Raw genomic sequence first — 15,039 nt, 5'->3', positions numbered from 1 at the left:
GGCCGCTGTAAAAATAATGGGTTCGGTTATTAAAACATGGCTAACTTTTGATATACCATGAATCAATTTCATTTTTTTTTTCACACGAGTGAACATCCTCGTTTAATACGTGTTTTAGTGGTGTATCAAATGTAATTTCTTTTAAGAGGAAAACATTAATCCAAGTCTTTGACTCATCCTGTAGGCTGTCTTGGAAATAAGAAATAAGAAAACAAGATCAATTATCTAGGCCTACTGGTACAATTTAAATTGCCGGACTGGACTGAGGGCGCAGATAATTATTTAGATGATGAAGTACCAGTTTGTTATTAACAGTGATAGACATATAAGGATTTTCAAATCTTGAAGCATCGAACCACCCCCCCAAAAAAAAAAATCTCGTTCACAAATTCAGGGTTTCACTTCGGCCCAGTACCAGCCCAAATTGTGTCCAATCTCCAAGAAGGAGATTAGATATTAAAGGGCGCCATTTTAAAAGTAGCCGGCGGTATCATACCAAATCTGAGGGCCGAAAACTCGAATATCAGTTGATTTAGCCCCGTTCAAAGAGTGAGCTTTTTTATTGTCGAGTATAAAATATAATTGGGAGTACAAAATGTACTTTCGAGTAGAAAACGACTCTCTATCTATTTGAGATTTGAGAGGAATTCCCAGTGAAGACGTCAGTGTCATCGAAGATTGATAACTCACAAGTCGGAGATCGTAGGTTCGATTCCAACCCAGCACATCTTATTTTTTCCCCGGTTAGAAAACGATGCTACAGATATGTGAATCGTTTCCCCCCTCGAAAATGGACCATTGGTGATGGTCTCTTGGTAGATCTTCCTGCTCTGAGTCTAGAGGTAACGGGCTGAAAACCCGGCTAGAGTTGTATTGTTTTCGTTCACTCTATAAGTACAAACACGCTTCATATATTTACAATTAGAAGTCCAGCTGCAGAAGTGCCGGTGGCCGCGCCAGGAGGTAAATCACGGAGCTTCTGTTCCGGTGAACCGGGTTCGAATCCAGAAGTAAACTGCTCTGCTGGTATATCGACCCGGGCGGGAATCGAACCCACAAACTCCGGCATGAGCGTCAGAGTGCCAGGCCCACCACCAGGCCCACACGCTCTGCTTACATGAGGTGTACAAACGTAATATTTAACTGCATGTATTGTGCTTGGAATAATGCGAACAAAACAGTAAAAGGAAAGTCCAGAAATATGGAAAACTAAGTAGAGTTAGCGCGCGTGCGTTTTCTCATGAGGATTGAAGAAAGTACAGCTAAGTCAGCGCGTATGTCAACTCGTTCTTTGGGGAAATTTCAAAGCTCAAGCATAATTGGTGACTTTTCAAATTTCTTGTAGAATGGCTAAATGTGGTTATAATTCTAGACTGAAATTGGGAGTCAAAAGAAGTGTTTGCCTTAGCTTTTATGTGTTTACAATTTGAAGGAAACAATGTGTAGCAAATTGTTGGAAACTGCTGGGACTGGCAAAATGAAAACACAGAACAAATTAAAATTGTGACTTGCTCGAATGTGGCATGCACGAATTTATTCATCACTTTAAAGTAGTGCAATGGAGAGTTAACTCCGAACTTCACGCTAAATTTAGTGAGCAACAAACTCAATTTACATAAATAAAAGCAATGGTTTTGAATGATCTTAATATGTTTAACTTGATCACCTAAACTACTTTCAACAAAGCTGTACTCAAAAGAATAGAAAGCAGGAATAGATTGTTGGTATATACACCAATTAAAAAAAATACATCTTAAATAATTTTGCAGCAACTTGTCATGAAAATAACTTAACATGATAAACTTCTTTCCTATTGTCTTCACTGGAACTATAACAGAAATGTCGGTGTAAAAAGCCCCCAAAAGTCACGACTATTATTTTATTATTCACGATAGAATTATCACGTGCTAGCGATTTACAATTAACTTACGACTTCACACATCGATATCAATATCACTCTTCAAGATGGAAGAATATATACAATGCAATAGACAGGACAGTCAAATTTACTTACTGAAAAAAATAGAATTTTGGTTGTAATATGCATTTGTACGATGCAGCAGCTCCATAATCTCTGACTAGGCTGAATAAATGCAAGACACTCAACTTGCACATGTCTCACGTGCATCGGGGAAACTGATTTTTCTGCTCAAGCGGTTAACTTCATCGACACCATTGGCAAGATGGTTCCACCTGAATCATTCAACCACATTACAACGAGTGAAATCTGAAGGCGTTTTAACTGCATGTTTCAAAAAGGTTAATTGTTTACAAAGACAAAAATGGAATGTAATTCGCCTTTTACACACTATTAAACTTTAGTATACACATTGTTACAGCGCCTTTTCTTACAACATGTACATGTAAAATATATTGCAGAATGACAATAAAAATCAACAATTTACATAATTTAAAAGGCTTATCTCTCATGAAGCAGTTAGAAATTATTTACAAATTGCATATGTATTTCGGAAACAGGTGTACATGGCTACATGCACAGAGTTTCGGTTGAGATTAACCTCTAGAACTAAAATGAAAGATTTATTTAGTGCATTAAGTGTTGATTGGTGTCAGTCAGCCCCTTGTTTTGTGATTTCAATTTAGCGACAATGAAAGTGCAAAGTGTCAAACAAGCATATATACAGTGGGACTAAGCATGTCATCGGTGAGGGCGCTCTATATGCTACGATGATTTATTTTTATGCGTGTCATTTCACAGCACCTAAGTCTCTTTTCATGATGCCTTTATTTAGAATTTATTTTTCACCATGTTGAACAGTGACAGCAGAAACGCTGCGAAGTCCCGAACAGCTGTACAAGTCTCACTTCTGTCAGCTGAAGAATTGTCTGTGGAACCATGAGGTTCATCTGTATTGGGAATTGAGTTTCAGACATGAATGTCATTAGTTACATTTCTCTGATATTTGATGGGAGAAAATATGGAGGCTTGAAACAGAGGGAGGGGCGGATAGGACATAATAGTCCAATACCTGATAAAGGGACAATATATATTTTCATTTAAACAGGTGTTTAACCGGACAGTGCTATTGTATAGGATTATGCCGTAAAACCAGAATGAGTGGGATACATCCGGCCCACTGTATAGACCAGATGCATGTAAAGACTTCAAATGGACATCCATTCTGAATTCATTAAAGAGCAATCTGTGCGCTTTGGGACCAGCTTTACTAGGCTTGCCTTGTCTTGTTTCATTCTATTGAAAGTGAAGTTATTGAATTGTAAATAAAGTTTGCTTGTCAATTGTCTTTTTTTCACAACGAATAACCCATCAAATGTGTGTGTTATCATTTTTACCTGGAAGAATAGTGACAGTTACAACACCTCCCTTCTCTGTCCATTTTGCGGCAACTGAGGCCGGTTCTCTCGGCTTGGCACTCTGATTGGCCTCGGATTCATCTATAGATAAATGACATAGCCTAGGTCATGTCACAAGTCATAGGTCACACTGATTGCAACATGTCTTCCAATCGTTTGTTACTATTCCTTTAAAACGTTTTTGAAGGATGATAAAGGAAGGGCGGTAGAAAAGCCCCTCGTTCTTTTTCAACAAACACAATAACTTTTTTGAGGATTGGAGGTGTCCGCATCTTGAAGATGAAGGGGTATGGACCATGAAACCACTATTTACGATAATTAGCTGTAATCACATGAAACCATCATCTAATCTGCACTATATCTCTTGAAATATGGGTGGTTTAAGAGTGTTGTCATTTTACTGTTAATTATTAGCAAGTTTTACACTAGAAAGATGCTGAGTTGTTCGTTTTGCCTTTCGGCTACCTGTCGGAATGACGTCCAAGCTGACATGGGAAGGGGACATGAGTTAGAAGTTTGCCCCGAAATCTTTTTAAGAGTACAAACTAAGGGTTTATTTAAAAGCATGCAGTATTTATAGCACATTCCACCACAACATCTGCAAAATCAGCTACGGTAGCAATAACTCGACGGTTGAAGTACCATGCTACAACAACCCCTTCCTCATGTACATGTATTGATGTTCCACTTATTACCTTGGGTTTGCATTCCACTCTTCGCATCTTCATTTCTGATGTCCCCCTTCACCAAGATGAAAATGATTAAGACAGTGAGTAGACACGCTACAGGAACGATATACGGGCCATCCGGAAGCTTTGCTGTCGATAGAGCTATGGAATCGTAAGGTGCCTTGCCTATAATGAAAGGAAGAAAATGAAAATGCGGTTTAAGGTATGCTGTTGTATCCATTCGCTTTCAGGACAATCATCCTACAAAGCCGATGGAACAATAGTATGACCACAACATCAAGTGGTTGACGGAGGTTCCATATACTTGCGGTTGAGTTCATAACAAAATACTTGTGATTGCCTTCTGTAACTTTGCCTTTCTTTGATTAAATATATCAATGGCACGAGATGGCCATACTCTTCCGTAATATTCTAGTTCTATCTCACCTTGGAAGATATCACTTTCCTGGGGATTTATTTCGTCACTACGGCCAACCTTCCCACTGGTCGCACTCTCCGTTGTTGAACCAGGATCTATCAATGAAATGGATTGAAAATAGACAGAGTGAGTCTGATGTTTTATAACACAATTCAACAATGACTGAATAAGCTGGCTATCAAATGCCCATGAAGAGGACCTTGTTCAGGTGGATATCATTTTGACAGAAATATGGAAGAGTTTAGCACGAAAAAAATCAAAAATTAATAGGTGAAACGTAAACATGGAAGTATACACGCAAACAAACATCTTTGAGCGCTACAATCAACATGCGCACGAACGTGCCGTTTGTATGTGAATTACCTGTCTTGGTGATGTCATAATATGCACAAAACAGACCCGGCTGATCCGTAAAAACATGGCACCAGAAACGACTAGTTGGCATGTCTAATGTGTTCAAAACCAACGAGCCACCATCTGTGATGTTGTAATCGCCACGGTAGTCATCCGATACCATTGCTTCCCCATCGGAGAACTGCACACCGATGATGCTGGTATCCATGGTCTCTTCGTTGCCAAGGGACCAGTAGACAGTGGCAGCCTGTTGGTCCATGCGCAATGCGGGACAGGTCAACTTCACGTGTCCTTGCCCTCTTTCGAGAATGAGACTAGTTTTGTTTACAACTTCTGAATCGCCCACGATTGGAAATTCGGGATCTGTGGGAAATAAGAAACAATAAGTCTGTATTAACAGGAAGTTTGCAATAACTATTTGAGGAGAGGGTGGGCTTTACATAATTATGTACACGGTAAAATGTGTTTCTTGCTTAAAACTCCATTTGATTCTGATAAAACCAGAAAAGGTTTCAGTTTGAACTAAGAGACACCAAAACGAAAGGGCATTTTTAGGGAATGAATAATTGTATACATTAAGAAAACTGTGGAGATATTTTGGGTCCATAGGAAAGCAAAAGTGATTAAGTGGGTACTGACAAACACATTCGTATTGGTCATTGGGTGGGATTTGAAAAGAATGATCTAACAGCCTGGAAAAGAGGTCTAGCCACCATTCAAGATATTGTGTAATAAATTAAGAGTTATGGCAAGTAACGCATGGAATTGCCTGACCTAATACAGTAACTCGCACTGATCCTTTCCTTTGTACCCCTGTTGCCCTCGGCACCAGACCGCACACGTACTCTCCACAATCAGTAGCTTGAACATGGTTTATGACCAAACCGTGCGAACTGGACATCCAGTAATGACGACTCGAAATAAAGTTAGTGCCAAATGCTGGGTTGGCGAAGCGGGCTATAAGTTGTCCTCCTTTGAACCAGAAGACTAAACTCACGGACTCCCCTTCCCTGTAGCTTGGACACTGAATGTGATGATTCTGATTCCGTTGTACGCAGGCATCGCCTGCTTTACGGTACATGGCCTCTTTAAAGCTTGGGACATCAGCTGAACGAAACAAAAAAACAAGTCAGGTGTGTTTACAAACACCGCAACCGTGACTGTTCCCGTGACATAACACCACTCTTTTAACATCAACTTACATGTACATGTACTTGGGTCACAAAGAACGTTCATTGACATCATTAGTGTTTTTCTGTGGGTTTTATATGAATTGATCCCTATGATCTCAGAATAAATACAAAATTCTATTTTTTAGCTACTGTGACCTTGACCTTCGACCTTTCGTCCCCAAATGCAAAAGGCTTCTTAATTCTTAGAACAATCCACAAACCAAATTAGAAGTTCACATGTAAAGTATTTTTCAGGTTATCGCGCTCACAAGATTTATATTGTTTTAGCCACTTTGACCTTACGTATTGACCCTTGACCTTTCGGTCCCAAATGCAAAAGGCTTCTTAGCGGTGCAACACTGCAGAAAAAAAATCCCATAGACACTAGTGCTAAATGCGCTTACTTCAAAATTGTTTTAAAAGTACTCAGGACTCTCACAGGTATTCAAGCTGCACAGAAAAATGATGATCAATGTGTCATCTTTCATTTTCTTTTCATTTTTTTGGTGGGTTGACCATTGACATTTCGAGATATTCTCACCCATAAAAGACGACCCCCATAAGCGGAAAAGTAGCCATCTTCAAAAACGATCCCTCCACAACATGGCCAAATAGCGCCACTTTTGAGCTAGATGGCATCCAAAATGCTCAGAATTGGAAGCCCCAAGTCCGGGCCAGAGGTTCATTACCATATCTCTTCAATTCCCCAGTTTTATGGCTCTCAAAACTCTCTAATATAGAATATTTAGAGGGTACAACTTTTATTCATGAGCTCGGCGGATGTTTTTTTTGGCCTATTTACAGGCGTGCACCCTTAAAATTACCGAGAACAATCCACAAACCAAATTTGAAGTTCATATGTTAAGTTTTTCTCAAGTTATAGCGCTGATAAGATTTGTCCGGACACACACCCACCCACCCACCCAAGTGTGTATTTGCCTGCAATCGGGGACCCCCTATTGTCCACCCATCCACCCACACATTCTAAAATTTGTATCCTTGTGGAAACATTTCTTTGTTCTCGTGTAGTGTTCAATTTTGAAAGTGAAGTTTCAAAATGCTCTTATTTTAACCAGAATTAGTTTCCTTGCGACGGATCAACCCACCTTGGAAATTCCTAGTTTTTGAGTAAAACCCGTATATCTATTTCGTGAAAACCTTGTGGAGACTATAGAAAATTCATCTATAGAAATTGCCATGCGGAGACCTTTACAATGTTTTGTTCCCTATTGTGTGTGTGTCTCCACAAGGATACGAATTTGTGGTCACGGAAGGACAAGGCATAAAAATGAACATTTCTACAATGGATAGAAAACCACAAGAGCTCCGTGTAAGAAGAGATTGTGATATCAGTGCTATCACTGTAATTTTGTTTTATTAATAAAACAACTTCTTAAAGTCAGATTTCGAAAATTTTCTACTGACCAGTTATTCTTGCTGATTTTAAAATGGGGGGGGGGGGGGGGGACTGCCCAGTGCGTATTTTATTATTGTTATCATTATTTATTATTATCATTATAATTATTACTACTATTTCTGTAATAGGGCGACAGGTTTTGCGAACTCCGTCCACAATAGGGCGATACACCTTATTGAGGCGACAAAATAACTGTCGCCCTTTTATGTAAACGACCCTAGCCCTTAGGACAAGGAATTTTGCTGTCGCTAACCATATAGATCGATTCCTCATGGTCCAATTAGTATAAATACTAAATTTCGTGGAAAAAAAATAAGGTGAACTTGGGTTAGGTGACAGTTTAGGTTTGTGCACAAGTCTATGGGAAAGTCATCCTATTGGGGCGAAAAGAGTTAGTATTATTATTATTATTATCATTAATAATGCTTTGGGGGGGGGGGGGCTTATTTGTATAGGAATGTGTGCGCTTCAAGTGCTTTATTTTCACATGAAACTCGCCCCTATTTTAATGCAACTGATTATTTTCCTTTGAAATTAAGCTTTGTAGATTGCCATGGTCCAGTGGTTACGGTGTTTGACTCAAGTACGAAGGTGCGTGAGTTCAAACCCTGCCAGAAACATGGTGTTTGTGCCCTTGGGCAAGACGCTTAATTACAATGGCCTCTCTCCACCCAGGAGTATAAATGGGTACCCGTGAGGGTCGAGGACAGGACCGATTGAGCGCTGATATCGGCTGCCACGTGGTCCCATGGCCTGATGAACGGGGTAATAATTGTAAAGCGCTTTGAGATTGTTGATACGATGGAAAGCGCTATATAAGCACAATTATTAATCTTTATTCATAAATACCTCAGACAGTTTAGCTATTCCTATTCGTCGAGAGCCCGTCACGTGGCCGGTCTTTAACGGATGATAAAGACATGGCTAGCTGGTCTTAAACACTTTTCCAGTGTCACATAAAATGTGGACTCCTAAAAATCCAGTGCCTCTTACCGTTTTATTGGTTGAACGTTCACAGTCCTCACGTAGGCATGCGCAACACTACCAGCGAGTCAGAATTTTGTAGTTCTAAATTCAAAACGCGACGCCCCAGGTGCGTTGTGCGCGACATCGCTCAGAACATGCTACGCGCGCGTCAGTCTCCTTAAAAGGGTTGTTTACATCTTACTCGCCAGCTGAACATTCCATTATTTTGCTAGAGGGATGTTTCAAAAAGCATGAAGTGAACTTGTTAAACAAAACTTGGATTTTTTGAACGAATTGTTTGATTTTTTTTACCGAAAAGGTATTTATGAATGGGAATAAATGTGTGCTCGGTCGATATTTATCACTCTGTTTAAGACCACTTAGAGTCTGGGTGCTGATAATTACCCTCGCCTCCGGCTCGGGTAATTATCAGCACCCAGACTCTAAGTGGTATTAAACAGAGTGATAAAAACCTCCGGAGCACACATTTATTCCCTTTATAAATACCTTGGAGAGTTGATGGTTTCTGAGTGGTCGAGACTCGATCACGTGGCCGGGCATTAACGGTGATTAACGGCTTCAAAGATCAAGCGAATAAATGGCCCCTGAACCAGCATTGATCCAGCCCCGTTCAGCCCAGTGCAAGCCAATGATTGGTCAAAATATAGTAACAGTCCCGCGGTAGCTTGTAACAACAGAACATTGCACATGCGCTCAAACCCATCGCGTGAGACTGATGCGCGCGTACGGCCGCAACACAGTTGCTAGGAATGCGTGCGTGCGCGCGTGTAAAGAAGTTTTGAAACGACATCGTACAGCAGTGCAGTATATACTGAGGATGTTTACGACGAAATTTGAAAGCGTAGATCTACGATTTATTTTCTTTGAACACTTCACCCACCGACATATTTACCTTTCCTAAACCAAGCATCTTTGTAATTACGGTCACAAGGAATGTGTAAACGAGATTTTAGCTTCCTCCATCAGGTAAAGGTATGAAAACATTGTTGTAATTTGTTTCGCTACGGCAGCAGTTTCTGTTGAGTTTACGTCGTTATAGCTGTTAAGCTAAAATATTGGCCATGAACATGAACACAAACAAGTCTGGAAATATCGGCGAAAGGAAGTAAAAAAATTGGAGCATTTTAACTGTTTATTTCGTTAAAAAGGTATTTATTAATGGGAATAACAGTGTGAGGATCCGGTTTTCACTGCGTGATAATGACTGGGTGTGGGGGTGACCGCTGTTAATGGACCTCGACTTCGTCTCGGTCCATTATAACAGCGGTCACCCGCACACCCGGTCATTATCAGGCAGTGAAGACCGGCTCCTCACACTGTTATTCCCTTATTATTGTATATATAAAATATGCGTCAAATGCAAACAAGAACTCATTTTATACGTTGGCATAATTGGGAAAGTGCACTTGGACAAACAATGTGATATTAGTAGTATAAACCATGTACTCTAGCTGTGACGTCATGCCGACAAGGAAGGCAACCCAAACATTTTTAAATGTTTGGGATGCTTAAAAGCATCATTTGTATGGTATTTTGCTCACATTAAACAGTACATGTGAACACTCTTTTGAAAAAAAATCATATTCAAGTGATATACACAGAGTGCAGAAGAGACCCGTTTGCTTAAAGTTTGCATCACGTGATAGCCAAATGCACTGTGTAAATAAATGCCCATCGTCTATACAGGCCCAAATCATAATAGTTGCCTTCAATCAATACAAGTCCTTGTATATACTCACTTAGAACAGTGACGGAAATCGGCTGCCTCCTCTGTAAGGTGGTAGCGATGGGGACAACACTGCAAATGTACTTCCCATGATCCCTCATGTCGACGTGACTTATGATCAAATCATGCGAGTGGGACATCCGATAACGATCACTTGATGCATAACTACTGCCAACGTTGGGATGGGTGTAGCGGGCAAGGAGTTGTTCTCCTTTGAACCAAAACACCATGCTCACCCGTTCACCCTTTATGTAGCTGGGGCACCGGATGTGCTGAGTTTGACCTCTGTGTATGATGACCTCGTTTGGCGAGAGGTAAGTCGGTAATCTGACGTTTCGAGCTGCAATATAAATTGAAGTTTAAAGACATTAAGGCACTATATAATTCTGATACTTACATAGGTGTTCTCCATTTCTTAGCTTATTGATGTTGACAATGACTTAAGTGAGGTTAATAGAGAAAGTCTAAAACTGCAACTGCAGTTGTGTACACTGAAAAACCATGGAACGCCTAACGCGTTATATAAATTGAATATTCTGAAATTAATGAATTTAAAAATTAAACTTTTTGTGTAGGATAATGTGTTTATGCGTTTAAGGGGCTGGTTGTGTTTAATCACAGAACATCTATCACCGTGAATAAACGTAACGCGTTTATAAATTAAAAAATCTGAAATGAATGCGTTTAAAAAATAAACACTTTGTGTTTAAAACTGTGTTCATCAGCTTGATGCGTTTAAAGGGCCTGTTGTGTTTAATCACACTAGAACATCAGCAAATCAACATAAAAAACGCGTTTTTAATATAAATAATGTGAAATTAATGCGTTTTGAAATGAAACAAGTTGTGTTAGATCTTGGTCAGAAGTTTACAGGCTGGATGCACTTAATTAAATCACAGAACATAATATCAGGAATAAACGTACTAACGTGTTTAAAGTTTATAAATTGAATAATGTGAAATAAATGCATTTTTAAATGAAACACTTTGTTGTTGATACTGTGCTCATCGACTGGATACGTTTAAGAGGCTGGTTGTGTTTAATAGCAAAACATCAATCACCGCAAATAAACGTAATGCATTCATGAAATTCATGGTTTTAAAACAAAACACTGTGTTACCGTGTTTATCGACGGGATGCGTTTAGAGCTCGTCCTGTTTAGTAAATGAACATCCTGCGACACTTTCACGCATGCGCATTGTGATAATGCCCCCCCCCCCCCCCGCGGCGCGCGGACAGTTTCAAACCTCGAGTGTGTCCGCCATCTTTGTTGCTCGGTGTACCGATGTTTCGCAAAGCAGAAACAGCCTCTTCTAATAATGTAAGTACGTTTCTTATATCCATTTCCGAAAAATACAGTAGTTTTTATACGACGGCTGAGTCGTCGAGGTTCTTCTGTACCGTCGAAATAAGTGAAATATATCCGTGTAAAGTTCGTGTGGCTGTGCAGGTTTCGTCACCACGGAATAAGTTTAGTTTATACGCAGTTAACATGGATGGTCAATGAACTTATGCAGTAGGCCTACGAAGCCACTAAGTAAATTTCAACTGTATGTGCCTTGTTTATCGGGAGTGATAAAAATAGTTGTCGGTTTAGAACTCTTAAAAGTTGTTTCTCTGGTCATAGTTCTATCATGTTCCGTCTTGTAAATCACGAAATAGAGCCTACTTTCATTACATTTTCGGGTGACTTGGTTTCTGAATCAAAAATCTAGCCCCAAAACTGCCCGAGTCAAGTACTCGCACTTACACTCAGTTCGTGCGCTGTATTAAAACTGGCACTATATGTCCATGTATATTATTATGTACATGTACATGTACATGTACATCATACTGATGTGCATGCACATGTGCTGTGCATGCACACGTGCATTTATATATGTCATTACATACATGTACATCACGTGCCTGTACAATTACGTATACATGTACATTTATTTGTTGCATATGCCTTTTTTATTTGTACATGTTGCAAACATCCATGCAGGCCAACTTAGTGAAATCATGGTGATTTCAAAGAATTCGGTCATTTAATTTGTAATACAATTTGTGGGTTTTTTTTCAGTTTCAGGCTGACTGGCATGACTGGTGTGACCATTCCTCCATCATGATTGTTCACGACCTATTTTCATGAAGACAAACATACCCTGCTGGTATTGCATGCTGCTTCAAGGTAAGCCATCGTCCATGGACAGTATGGACGTGATTATCAGTGTGGATAAATTCCAATCATCATAATGAAATTATGTTTGTACATTCACTATGAAAATTATGTACACAGATGTTGACATATGCGCAGCCCCCAAATTATGTACATGATGGTATAGTAAGCTGGAGCAGTATGTTGCATACCAAATAGGGTAGGAGTGGTCTAGGCGGCCCTAAATGGGGGAAAGTGAGTTGTGGGAGAGAGAGAGTCGTGTCCCCCTCCTCCAGTCATTGAAGATGATGATTGTGTATCATCAGTATAACACTGGTCATGAAATGATGGATACAATAAAGCAATTGTCAATTGTTTTGTTTAGCTGAATACATACTGAGTGTATATTTAAGAGAAATACGCTTGTCATTTTGTGAAAACCACACGTTAGACAATCTTGACATTATGGTGAAGATTAGCTGGCAAAGGTCTTTGCTTGTGCATTTTGGATGTATAAAGGTACTGTAAATTGACGACAAAAAGTAAATAACTACATGTACATACAAATTGATGAGTGATTTGGATATAATGAAGAATGAATGAAACATACCGAACCAAGTCCAACTGTTTGTCGATGTCATAGGTTATTCTTGAAGTTAAACAAGAACGTTTTAAGCCGGCCAACATCTCTTGTGATTATTAGAATTATCTTTTAATTATTAGAATAACAAAACATAATGTATTTGGGAAATTTACAACTCGGTGACAGATTTGTGATTATTGTAAGAAGGGTTTGAACTTCAAGGAACAAGATTATCATGTACATGTAGGTTTGTTTTCGTCGATCATGGATCATTAACTTTCTCTTCAAACAACAAGCATGGTGACAAACTTGATTCTAGCCCAACATGACATGTCGAAGACTATACAAGATGTAATATATCACGAGGTTTAGCATGTGTATGCACATGCGAATGGAAAACCAATTTAAAAAATTGGATGGGCTGAACAGTCAAATACAATGCGTACAACACAATTAAATATGTTGATCTTAAACGTCTTCTCATATTTTTTTCGGATGTTGAAACCCAAACATAGTAATACTGTACTTATAAACGCGTTATTGTGTTTATAATCTGTTGCAGGCTGGAAACACGTCAGTGCAAACACACGAAGGTTAAACACCTCAAAACAATTTAAACGCCATTTAAACACTTTTTGGGATGTTGTGAACCTAAACATAGTAATACTTATAAACTTTTTAATTGTGTTTAAAAAGTGTTACAGGCTGTAAACAGGTAAATGCATTTATAGGTTAAACACCTAAACACATTTTAAACGCCATTTAAACACTTTGCACGTTTATAAATTAAACATCTTAAATACCGATAAACATGTATAAGTGTTCACTTCTTAAACAGCGACCGTTTAAAAAAAAGCATCGTATGTTCCAATAAAAACATGTTTAAAGAATAACTGGAGGTGTTTAACTGTTAAACATGTGTCCTTGTTCAATTTAAACGTGTTCATGTTGTAAATGGAGTTTACTTTAAAAACGCGTCCAAACGTTTAAAAAGTGTTACGTTTTGGTGTTTATTCATGTGTTTAGATCATAAACATCAGGTTTAACAGTGTAGTCCCATGGGCCAGCCTCCTATTCATCCATGTACAACACTGATTTACTGACCCACTTTCATACTATACAATTTCTCAGCACATACATTTGATGAGCGCAGGATAGTTTGTACCAATTATAACTTTATTATAAAGAACGGAAATTGTATTTCGTTTTAATCATTGTTGAATAAAGTTGTGTCGAATCCTCAATATTGAACAATAAGGCAAAAGCTTTGGGATCCACATTGAAAGCTTATATATGTTTCTCCAAATCCATACCCTGATATTCATCATGTCTATGCCACAGCCTACAACAGAATGGATCAACTTACCGCCACACAAGCTAATTAATTTGAAGACAAGCCATAGCAACATTATGATCCAAGCGTTACCAACCTAGGCCTGTATCGATTGTTGTTGATAAAATGAATGATTATCTCGGTCCCGTACTTACCAGTTCTCGTCAATCTACTTGCACCAATTGGGTGTTCGTCTTCTAAGTAATGTAGTGAAGCACATGTGTCACAAATTAACAATGCAACCATCAAAATTGGAAAATTAAGACCCATTTTCAGAATTTTTAATTTCGCGCTGTCGTCTTTTACCGCTGTGTAAATTGAGGGCGCTTCGATCCTTTCATTGGTTGACGGAATTCTGCTTAGGGAAATGCAACTCATATGAAAAGGGGGCATTTTAAAGTTTTTTTTTTTTTAAGTAAAATTCAAAAAAAGTAAGTCGAAAAAAGTAACTGAAACTGTAACGGACATTCCGTTTATTAAAGACCAATCGGGCTGAAAATTTGGCTTGCGGAATAAGAGTAAACACTGTTATAGGAAATTATGATGATGTGCCTCACCTACAAAATAATGGTATCGTCTGCAGTGCAGCGGAGTGCTTAACATTTATTTGTAAATTACTATGAACTCAACCGTCAAGCATGGAAATTACAAACAAAGCTCATGTAGGTGCACTGATCGATAGATATTTCCTACTAACGTTGATTTGTATTTCCCCCTCCACCATCAGGGGAAAAAAAAACTGCTCTGGATAATGATTTACATGCACAAATATTCATTTATACATAAATAGGTCTGTAAGTGACGCATTATTCGACATAAACGAAACACACCACATTATGTCAAACCATCACATCGTGCAAAATTACGTATTTTATCAAGATAGC

The 15,039-nt window shown here is 38.9% G+C and overlaps 1 protein-coding gene across 1 annotated transcript; it reads right to left on the bottom strand.

Annotated features, from left to right (window-relative positions):
• Nucleotides 1–4,260: 4,260 nt before the first annotated feature.
• LOC119729051 lies at nucleotides 4,261–12,261 on the bottom strand. The gene is made up of 6 exons (XM_038201588.1): nucleotides 12,246–12,261; nucleotides 10,113–10,439; nucleotides 5,572–5,904; nucleotides 4,807–5,160; nucleotides 4,452–4,538; nucleotides 4,261–4,265 (listed from the first exon to the last, which is right to left on the bottom strand). The coding sequence occupies exons 1-6, from the start codon at nucleotides 12,259–12,261 to the stop codon at nucleotides 4,261–4,263; spliced, it is 1,122 nt and encodes a 373-aa protein (XP_038057516.1).
• Between the last annotated feature and the right edge of the window lie 2,778 nt (nucleotides 12,262–15,039).

Source organism: Patiria miniata, unplaced genomic scaffold (assembly GCF_015706575.1).
Source record: "Patiria miniata isolate m_02_andy unplaced genomic scaffold, ASM1570657v1 HiC_scaffold_1, whole genome shotgun sequence".
Taxonomy (NCBI): Eukaryota; Metazoa; Echinodermata; class Asteroidea; order Valvatida; family Asterinidae; genus Patiria; species Patiria miniata.
The sequence above is the reverse complement of the archived record's forward strand: the minus strand, read 5'-3'. Positions and strand labels throughout refer to the sequence as shown.

Bases quoted from the DNA above. Each gene is read 5' to 3' on its own strand.
- LOC119729051 (XM_038201588.1), bottom strand. The intron at 5,161-5,571 runs GTCAGGCAATTC...TATTTCCCACAG, and splicing joins AGTGCGAGTTACTGTATTAG to ATCCCGAATTTCCAATCGTG. The intron at 4,539-4,806 runs GTAATTCACATA...TTTCATTGATAG, and splicing joins TTATGACATCACCAAGACAG to ATCCTGGTTCAACAACGGAG.